The 11,422-nt window shown below is 37.4% G+C and overlaps 1 protein-coding gene across 1 annotated transcript in view; it reads left to right on the forward strand.

Annotated features, from left to right (window-relative positions):
* The first annotated feature begins 2,502 nt into the window (after positions 1-2,502).
* adra1d (adrenoceptor alpha 1D) overlaps positions 2,503-11,422 on the forward strand; it is a 14,765-nt gene continuing 5,845 nt past the window's right edge. Inside the window, exon 1 of the mRNA XM_061886369.1 lies at positions 2,503-3,585. Coding sequence (XP_061742353.1) covers positions 2,637-3,585 — 949 coding nt within the window. The 5' untranslated portion in view covers positions 2,503-2,636. The remainder of the gene's footprint in view (positions 3,586-11,422) is intronic.

Here is an 11,422-nt window from a genome sequence, read left to right on the forward strand (position 1 = left end):
AATATACCGTATTTCCTCTTCTCACTCCGGCACTTACCAAATGCATGCAGTATAAATTTGAGTGTGATGTAAGGATACCATCATGAAAAGCACATTTGATTAAAAAAAACAAAAACAAAAACGTTATTATGGTCTTACCTTTACTTATAAATGAAGTCCATGCTAGCTCCTTCTGATCAAAAGCATCGATAACTTTTTTATAGAAGTCTTCCTTATCTTTCTTCAGTTTTAAATGTCTCTCTGTCTCGATGGGGATCTTGCATTATTACCTCCTGCTTTGATTGAAAGTCCAGTTTAGAAAACTGCTATCAGACCGCTGCTATCTGTTAGCTCGGCTCCTCAAGTGCGGGCGACGACAGAATTATCCTCATATATATATATACATATATATATATATATATATATATATATATATATATATATATATATATACCTTGCGCACTGATAAAAATGTTGCGTTACCAACGGGAAAAAACATTTTTATAAAACATGGTTTGTCTGACCGGCTAGGAGACACCAAGAGTAACAAGCGGTAGAAAATGGGCTTTCTGCTCCGCCGCTCCTAGTCTGTGGAATGCTCTCCCTGACCACATGAGGGCACCACAGACTGTGGATACTTTTAAAAAAGGCTTAAAAGCCCTTCTTTTTAAAAAAGCTTTTTTTTTTTTGATATATGCATACTAGTTCTAGCTGTTACGCTGTTCTAGTTATTATTTTTAATTTTTAATTATCTTTTTATTTTTATATTCATTATTATTAATATATATTTGTTTTTAATACACTTTAGCACTTTGAGGTTGTTTGCTCAATGTAAAGTGATTTTTTTACAAACACAATTTATTATTATTATTAGAATAGACAGATTTAATAATAATAATAATAATAATGATAATAATACTAATAATAATAATAAAAAGAAAAAAACATTTTTATGAAAAAAACAATTTAATGTTGGGACTTCCGGATATTGAACACTGGCGGTCCGTGTCTGTACCTGGCCCCAAGGCCGTAGCTTGGGACCCCTGATTTAAAATAGTAAATAGTAGAATACAATAGAATAGACAGTACTTTATTGATCCCTGGGGGAAATTCAGCACCGCAGTTCGCTCACAATAAACACTTAGGTATTTTTTTCACATGTGAATAACATAAATACAGTCTATTATACAGCATTATTCACATGTGAATAACATAAATGCAGTCTATTATACAGCATTATTCACATGTGAATAACATAAATACAGTCTATTATACAGCATTATTCACATGTGAATAACATAAATGCAGTCTATTATACAGCATTATTCACATGTGAATAATATAAATACAGTCTATTATACAGCATTATTCATCTGTGAATAATATAAATACAGTTTATTATACAGCATTATTCACATGTGAATAACATAAATGCAGTCTATTATACAGCATTATTCACATGTGAATAACATAAATGCAGTCTATTATACAGCATTATTCACATGTGAATAATATAAATACAGTCTATTATACAGCATTATTCATCTGTGAATAATATAAATACAGTCTATTATACAGCATTATTCACAAGTGAATATAGTATAAATACAGTCTATTATACAGCATTATTCACATGTGAATAATATAAATACAGTCTATTATACAGCATTATTCACATGTGAATAATATAAATACAGTCTATTATACAGCATTATTCCCATGTGAATATAGTATAAATACAGTCTATTATACAGCATTATTCACATGTGAATAATATAAATACAGTCTATTATACAGCATTATTCATCTGTGAATAATATAAATACAGTTTATTATACAGCATTATTCACATGTGAATAACATAAATGCAGTCTATTATACAGCATTATTCACATGTGAATAACATAAATGCAGTCTATTATACAGCATTATTCACATGTGAATAATATAAATACAGTCTATTATACAGCATTATTCATCTGTGAATAATATAAATACAGTCTATTATACAGCATTATTCACATGTGAATATAGTATAAATACAGTCTATTATACAGCATTATTCACATGTGAATAATATAAATACAGTCTATTATACAGCATTATTCACATGTGAATAATATAAATACAGTCTATTATACAGCATTATTCACATGTGAATATAGTATAAATACAGTCTATTATACAGCATTATTCACATGTGAATAATATAAATACAGTCTATTATACAGCATTATTCACATGTGAATAATATAAATACAGTCTATTATACAGCATTATTCACATGTGAATATAGTATAAATACAGTCTATTATACAGCATTATTCACATGTGAATAATATAAATACAGTCTATTATACAGCATTATTCACATGTGAATAATATAAATACATATAAATACAATATAAAAAAAAATCGAGCATGAAGTGAGCGGTGCGCAACTGGGTTTGCGCGCGCGCGCGTGCGCGTGTGGGTGGAGCTGCAGGTCCGGACCCGCCGTGAGTCACTTTGAAGATTCCACGGGCGCGCGTGGCCGCAGACCCGCGCCGCCATGGCGAAGGATTTCCATTCGTTCCACTTCTTCTTGCACCCGCCCGAGGGCCACTTTTGAGGGAGCCCCGCGCGGACATGCTGGCTGCGCACCCGACCCTGTTCCGATGTTCCGGCGACTTCCCGCCTGCAGCATGACGGAGTGGAACCTCAGCAGCGGGCTCCCCCGGACGGACCCCCCGAGCCCGAACGGATCGGCGCCGAACGCCAGCGCGTGTTGGACCTCGGCGCTGGACTCCCGCTCCGTGTGCCTGGGACTCTCCCTGGCGCTGTTCATCCTGCTGGCCATGGCGGGCAACGTCCTGGTCATCCTGTCCGTGCTGTGCAACAGGCACCTGCGCACCGTCACCAACTTCTTCATCGTCAACCTGGCCATGGCGGACCTGCTGCTGAGCGCCGCGGTGCTGCCCTTCTCCGCCTCGCTGGAGGTGCTGGGCTGCTGGGTGTTCGGCCGGGTCTTCTGCAACATCTGGGCGGCCGTGGACGTGCTGTGCTGCACCGCCTCCATCCTCAGCCTGTGCGTCATCTCCGTGGACCGCTACGTGGGCGTCAAGCACTGCCTGGAGTACCCCGCCATCGTCACGGAGAGGCGCGCCGGGGCGGTGCTGGTGCTGGTCTGGCTGGCCTCCACCGTCATCTCCGTGGGCCCCCTGCTGGGCTGGAAGGAGCCGCAGCCGCCGGACGCCAGCATCTGCAGCATCACGGAGGAGCCCGGATACGCGCTCTTCTCCTCGCTCTTCTCCTTCTACCTGCCGCTGCTGGTCGTCCTGCTCATGTACTTCAGGGTCTACGTGGTGGCCCGCAGGACCACCAGGAGCCTGGAAGCGGGCGTCAAGCGGGAGCGCGACAAGTCGGCGGAGGTGGTGCTGAGGATCCACTGCCGCAGCGGGGCGGAGGACCCCGGCTGCAAGAGCGGCAGGCAGCATCCCTTCCGGAGCTCGCTGTCCGTGCGCCTCATGAAGTTCTCCCGCGAGAAGAAGGCTGCTAAAACTCTCGCCATCGTGGTGGGAATGTTCATCTTGTGCTGGCTGCCCTTTTTCTTCTTTCTGCCCATGGGTGAGTGAGCCTCTGTGCGCGTTTTCTCACCACTTCAGGGTTCCGGGTTCCATCCTATACTCACTGCCGTTGTGTCCTTGGGCAACGCCACCCACGCTGGTTTAAATGTAACTTAGATATTGGGTTTCACTGTAAAAGCGCTTTGAGTCACTAGAGAAAAGCCCATCCATCCATTTTCTACCGCTTATTCCCTTTCGGGGTCAGCTACAATTGGGCGGAAGGCGGGGTACACCCTGGACACAGATAGACAGACAACATTCACACTCACATTCACACACTAGGGCCAATTTTTTAGTGTTGAACACTTGAGAAAATATAATTATAATTAAATATAATTCACTTCACTAGAGAAAAGCGCTATATAAATATAATTCACTTCACTAGAGAAAAGCGCTATATAAATATAATTCACTTCACTAGAGAAAAGCGCTATATAAATATCATTCGCTTCACTTCACTGCCTCTAAGTGAATATTGGCACCATCCGGGCAATAAATCCTCTTGGACGGCGTGGCGCGGTAGTAAAGTGGCCTTGCGCAACCCGAGGGTCCCTGGTTCAATCCCCACCCAGTACCAACCTCGTCACTGCCGTTGTGTCCTTGGGCAACGCCACCCACGCTGCTTTCCATGGAACTTAGATATTGGCTTTCGCCATGTAAAAGTGCTTTGAGTCACTAGCTCGGTTGGTAGAGTGGCCGTGCCAGCAACTTGAGGGTTGCAGGTTCGATTCCCGCTTGTGCCTTCCTAGTCACTGCCATTGTGTCCTTGGGCAAGACACTTTACCCACCTGCTCCCAGTGCCACCCACACTGCTTTAAATGTAACTTAGATATTGGGTTTCACTATGTAAAAGCGCTTTGAGTCACTAGAGAAAAGCGCTATATAAATATACTTCACTTCACTTGTACTTGTATAGCGTTTTTCTACCTTCAAGGTACTCAAAGCGCTTTGACACTACTTCCACATTCACACACACATTCACACACTGATGGAGGGAGCTGCCATGCAAGGCCCTAACCAGCACCCATCAGGAGCAAGGGTGAAGTGTCTTGCTCAAGGACACAACGGCAGTGACGAGGTTGGTACAAGGCCACTTTCCCACTGCGCCACGCCGTCCAAGAGGATTTATTGCCCGGATGGTGCCAATATTTACTTAGAGGCCGTACAAGTGAGGGGTGAAGTGAAGCGAATGATATTTATATAGCGCTTTTCTCTAGTGAAGTGAATGATATTTATATAGCGCTTTTCTCTAGTGAAGTGAATTATATTTATATAGCGCTTTTGTCTAGTGAAGTGAATTATATTTATATAGCGCTTTTCTCAAGTGACTCAAAGCGCTTTACATAGTGACACCCAATATCCATCCATCCATCCATTTTCTACCGCTTATTCCCTTTCGGGGTCGCGGGGGGCGCTGGCGCCTATCTCAGCTACGATCGGGCGGAAGGCGGTGTACACCCTGGACAAGTCGCCACCTCATCGCAGGGCCAACACAGATAGACAGACAACATTCACACTCACATTCACACACTAGGGCCAATTTTTTAGTGTTGAACACTTGAGAAAAGCGCTATATAAATATAATTCACTTCACTAGAGAAAAGCGCTATATAAATATCATTCGCTTCACTTCACTGCCTCTAAGTAAATATTGGCACCATCCGGGCAATAAATCCTCTTGGACGGCGTGGCGCAGTGGGAAAGTGGCCTTGCGCAACCCGAGGGTCCCTGGTTCAATCCCCACCTAGTACCAACCTCGTCAATGCCGTTGTGTCCTTGAGCAAGACACTTCACCCTTGTTCCTGATGGGTGCTGGTTAGCTCCTTGCATGGCAGCTCCCTCCATCAGTGTGTGAATGTGTGTGTGAATGTGGAAGTAGTGTCAAAGCGCTTGAAGATAGAAAAACGCTATACAAGTACAAATGAAGTGAAGTGAAGTATATTTATATAGCGCTTTTCTCTAGTGACTCAAAGCGCTTTACATAGTGAAACCCAATATCTAAGTTACATTTAAAGCAGTGTGGGTGGCACTGGGAGCAGGTGGGTAAAGTGTCTTGCCCAAGGACACAACGGCAGTGACTAGGAAGGCACAAGCGGGGATCGAACCTGCAACCCTCAAGTTGCTGACACGGCCACTCTACCAACTGAGCTATGCCGCCCCAAGTACAACCCATTTATTTATTTACCATTTATCTTTTGGACACTTTTACTGCCAAAACTTCCCAAAAACACAAAAATAGTTTTAATCACACCCAAAGATTCGAAAGTAAAACCATTTATTAATAAAAAAATAGGAATACTTTTAATTAACATTATAATTAAAAAAAAACCAATATTAATTCAAAAAAATAGATTTTCCAGTAAAAAAAAAATTTTTGCTTAGAAAAAAAGCAATTCTTGAGTAAAAAAAAAATTTGTCTTCAGTAAAAAAAAGCGATTTTTGCAAGTATGAAAAAACACGATTTCGTTAGTTAAAAAAATATTTGGACAAGCTGTAGAAAATGGATGGATGGATGGATGGATTAGCAAGTTTAAAAAAAATCTGAAAAAAAAAAGATTCAATAGTATAAAAAAAATGTTTCTTCAGTTAAAAAGTGAAGTGAAGTGAATTATATTTATATAGCGCTTTTTCTCTAGTGACTCAAAGCGCTTTACGTTGCGAAAACCAATATCTAAGTTACATTTAAACCAGTGTGGGTGGCACTAGGAGCAGGTGGGTAAAGTGTCTTGCCCAAGGACACAACGGCAGTGACCAGGTTGGCGGAAGTGGGAATCGAACCTGCAACCCTCAAGTTGCTGGCACGGCCACTCTACCAACCGAGCTAAACCGATTTTTTTTTGCAAGTAAAAAAAACAAAGTGTGAAAAAACACGATTTCATTAGTAAAAAAAATATTTGGGACAAGCGGTAGCAAATGGATGGATGGATGGATTGGCAAATTTGAAAAAAATCTGAAAAAAATCTAAAAAAAAAAGATTCAAAAGTATTTAAAAAAAAATGTTTGTTCAGTTTAAAAAAAACGATTTTCGAAAGTAAAAAGAACGATTTGCAAGTATGAAAACACAAGATTTCGTTGGTCAAAAAGAATATTTGGACACGCGGTAGAAAATGGATGGATGGATGGATGGATGGTTCAGCAAGTTTAAAAAAAATCTGAAAAAAAAAAGATTCAAAAGTATAAAAAAAATGTCTCTTCAGTTAAAAAAAAACATTTTTGCAAGTAAAAAAAACGAAAAGTATGAAAAAACACAATTTCATTAGGAAAAAAAAATATTTGCGACAAGCTGTTGAAAATGGATGGATGGATGGATTGGCAAATTTGAAAGAAATCTGAAAAAAAAAAAAAGATTCAAAAGTATTTAAAAAATGTTTGTTCAGTTAAAAAAAAGATTTTTGCAAGTAAAAAATATGAGAAGTATGAAAAAACACGATTTCATTAGTAAAAAAAAATATTTGGGACAAGCGGTAGTAAATGGATGGATGAATGGATTGGCAAGATTGAAAAAAATCTGAAAAAAAAAAGATTCAAAAGTATTAAAAAAATGTTTGTTCAGTTAAAAAAATGATTTTCGAAAGTAAAAAAAGTGATTTGCAAGTATGAAAAAACACGATTTCTTTAGTTAAAAAAATATTTGGACAAGCGGTAGCAAAATGGATGGATGGATGGATGGATGGTTTAGCAAGTTTAAAAAAAATCTGGAAAAAAGATTCAAAAGTATAAAAAAAAAATGTTTCTTCAGTTAAAAAAAAGATTTTTGCAAGTAAAAAAAACGCAAAGTATGAAAAAACACGATTTCATTAGGAAAAAAAAAATATTTGGGACAAGCGGTAGGAAATGGATGGATGGATGGATTGGCAAGTTTGAAAAAAATCTGAAAAAAAAAAGATTCAAAAGTATTAAAAAAATATTCAGTTAAAAAAAATGATTTCCAAAAGTAAAAAAACGATTTGCAAGTATGAAAAAACACGATTTAGTTGGTAAAAAAATGATTGGTAAGTTTTTAAAAAATCTGAAAGAAAAAAACCTCCAAAAGTGTAAAAAAATTGTTTCTTCAGCTAAAAAAATATTTGTATGAGAAAACACAATATTAAGAGTAAAAAAAGCAAGTTTAAAATAAATTCTGAAAGAAAAAAAATATTCAAAAGTATTAAAAAAATGTCAGTAAAATAAAACTTTCGCAAGTAAAAAAATTTTTTTTTTAATGTTTCGCAGATATGAAAACAAATTTCTTCAATGAAAAACGACTGGTAAGTGATAAAAAACACGATTTCGTAAGTAAAAAATATTCAAAAGTGTTAAAAAAATTATTTCTTCAGTTCAAAAAATCTATTCTCAAGAAAAAAAATAAAAATAAAAAAAAAACGATTCGCAGATATTAAAACAATTTCCTTCAATACAAAAAAGACTGGAAAGTAATAAAAACATGATTTCGTGAGAAAAAAAAAGGATTAGCAAGTTGTTGTTTTTTAAATCGGCAAGAAAAAAGATTGAAAAAAATGATTTCTTCAGTTGAAAAAAATATTTGCGAGTAAAAAAGAAAACATTTAAAATTTGCGGATATAAAAACGATTTTCTTAAATAAAAAAAGACTGGCAAGTAATACAAACACGATTTTGTGAGTGAGAAAAAAAAATTACCAAGTTAAAAAAAAATGTTTCTTCATTAAAAAAATCTATTAACAAGTTAAAAAATATTTGAAAAAAATAGAATTTAAAAAGCCAAGAAAATATTTTAAAGACTTGGTCTTAACTTGTTTAAATAAATTCTTTTTTTTTTTTTTTTAACTTTGCTTCTTATAACTTTCAGAAAGACAATTTTAGAGAAAAAATACAACCTTAAAATTGATTTTAGGATTTTTAAACACTTATACCTTTTTACCTTTTAAATTCCTTCCTCTTTTTTCCTGACAATTTAAATCAATTTTCAATTTTTTTTTTATTGTAAAGAATAATAAATACATTCTAATTAAATTCTTCATTTTAGCTTCTGTTTTTTCCATGAAGAATATTTGTGAAATATTTCTTCAAACTTATGATTAAAATTCAAAAACATTATTCTGACAAATCTAGAAAATCTGTATCAAATTTAAATCTTATTTCAAAGTTTTTTGAATTTCTTTTAACATTTTTGTCCTGGAAAATCTAGAAGAAATAATGATTTGTCTTTGTTAGAAATATAGCTTGGTCCAATTTGTTATATATTCTAACAAAGTGCAGATTGGATTTTAACCTATTTAAAACATGTCATCAAAATTCTAAAATTAATCTTAATCAGGAAAAATAACTAATGATGTTCCATAAATTATTTTTTGAATTTTTTCAAAAAGATTCGAATTAGCTAGTTTTTCTCTTCTTTTTTTCGGTTGAATTTTGAATTTAAAGAATCGAAATTGAAGATAAACTATGTTTCAAAATTTTATTTTCATTTTTTTCCCCTGTTTTCTCCTCTTTTAAACCGTTCAATTAAGTGTTTTTTAATCATTTATTCTCTACAAAAAACCTTCCATAAAAGGAAAAAAATGTACGAAGGAATGACAGACAGAAATACCCATTTTTTTATATTTATAGATTTATTTATTATAGGTAAATTGAGCAAATTGGCTATTTCTAGCAATTTATTTAAGTGTGTATCAAACTGGTAGCCCTTGGCATTAATCAGTACCGAAGAAGTAGCTCTTGCTTTCAAAAAGGTTGGTGACCCGATACACTGTAAATTGTCTGCAGGTGTGAATGTGAGTCCATGCATGTTTGTTTACGTCTACACTGTAAATTGTCTGTAGGTGTGAATGTGAGTCCATCATGTTTGTTTACGTCTACACGCACTCTGTGTGTGACTGACGACCCGTCCAGCTCACCCATGACCCCCACCAGGATAATTGGTCCATGTATGGTCCGTACCAACAGGATAATTGGTAGAGATAATGGATGGATGAGTGGTAAGTGGACAGGAAAGGACAGTAATTGTCTCCTCGTTCCCCTTAAGATAAAACTTGTGGACTACCTTGGGTTTTAGTTTTGTTCTCAATGATTTAGGTTTAGGACCAACTTTAGGCTGGAAATACTTCTCTCTTGGCTCGAGATGAAAGCGGTCACATCCCCTCCCTCTCTGTTTCTATCTGCTTGGCTCTTTGTCTTGTTCTGTCTTGTTATCTAGTTGTTTTTTTCCTGGCCCCAGACTGAGCACCCCCTCCAAAGGAGCCTAGTCTGCGATCGACTTTTTTATTTTTAACTCATCCCACCTCTTAAGTGGCCACCCATCTGTGTTTTGTGTTCTGTCAGCGTGTACAACAGGGGTGTCAAACTCAAATACAGAGTGGGCCAAAATTCTAAACTGAACAAAGCCGCGGGCCAAAGTTGAACAACTTAACCTTTTAATAGGGACCCAAACAAGTTTTGCATTGAAAATTAAACAAGCAAGGCTTATATAACTTTATAGTGACATGCAAAATCGAGTTTTCTTGGTAGCGGGGGTGTATATTGTAGCGTCCCGGAAGAGTTAGTGCTGCAAGGGGTTGTGGGCATTTGTTCTGTTGTGTTTATGTTGTGTTACGGTGCGGATGTTCTCTCGAAATGTGTTTGTCATTCTTGTTTGGTGTGGGTTCACAGTGTGGTGTAACAGTGTTAAAGTTGTTTATAAGGCCATCCTCAGTGTGACCTGTATGGCTGTTGACCAAGTATGCCTTGCATTCACTTGTGTGTGTGTAGAAGCCACATATATTATGTGTTTGTCATTCTTGTTTGGTGTGGTGTAACAGTGTTAAAGTTGTTTATAAGGCCATCCTCAGTGTGACCTGTATGGCTGTTGACCAAGTATGCCTTGCATTCACTTGTGTGTGTGTAGAAGCCACATATATTATGTGTTTGTCATTCTTGTTTGGTGTGGTGTAACTGTGTTAAAGTTGTTTATAAGGCCATCCTCAGTGTGACCTGTATGGCTGTTGACCAAGTATGCCTTGCATTCACTTGTGTGTGTGTAGAAGCCACATATATTATGTGTTTGTCATTCTTGTTTGGTGTGGTGTAACAGTGTTAAAGTTGTTTATAAGGCCATCCTCAGTGTGACCTGTATGGCTGTTGACCAAGTATGCCTTGCATTCACTTGTGTGTGTGTAGAAGCCACATATATTATGTGTTTGTCATTCTTGTTTGGTGTGGTGTAACAGTGTTAAAGTTGTTTATAAGGCCATCCTCAGTGTGACCTGTATGGCTGTTGACCAAGTATGCCTTGCATTCACTTGTGTATGTGTAGAAGCCACATATATTATGTGTTTGTCATTCTTGTTTGGTGTGGTGTAACAGTGTTAAAGTTGTTTATAAGGCCATCCTCAGTGTGACCTGTATGGCTGTTGACCAAGTATGCCTTGCATTCACTTGTGTGTGTGTAGAAGCCACATATATTGTGTGTTTGTCATTCTTGTTTGGTGTGGTGTAACAGTGTTAAAGTTGTTTATAAGGCCACCCTCAGTGTGACCTGTATGGCTGTTTACCAAGTATGCCTTGCATTCACTTGTGTGTGTGTAGAAGCCACATATATTATGTGTTTGTCATTCTTGTTTGGTGTGGTGTAACAGTGTTAAAGTTGTTTATAAGGCCATCCTCAGTGTGACCTGTATGGCTGTTGACCAAGTATGCCTTGCATTCACTTGTGTGTGTGTAGAAGCCACATATATTATGTGTTTGTCATTCTTGTTTGGTGTGGTGTAACTGTGTTAAAGTTGTTTATAAGGCCATCCTCAGTGTGACCTGTATGGCTGTTGACCAAGTATGCCTTGCATTCACTTGTGTGTGTGTAGAAGCCACATATATTATGTGTTTGTCATTCTTGTTTGGTGTGGTGTA

Source organism: Nerophis ophidion, linkage group LG01, assembly GCF_033978795.1.
Source record: "Nerophis ophidion isolate RoL-2023_Sa linkage group LG01, RoL_Noph_v1.0, whole genome shotgun sequence".
Taxonomy (NCBI): domain Eukaryota; kingdom Metazoa; phylum Chordata; class Actinopteri; order Syngnathiformes; family Syngnathidae; genus Nerophis; species Nerophis ophidion.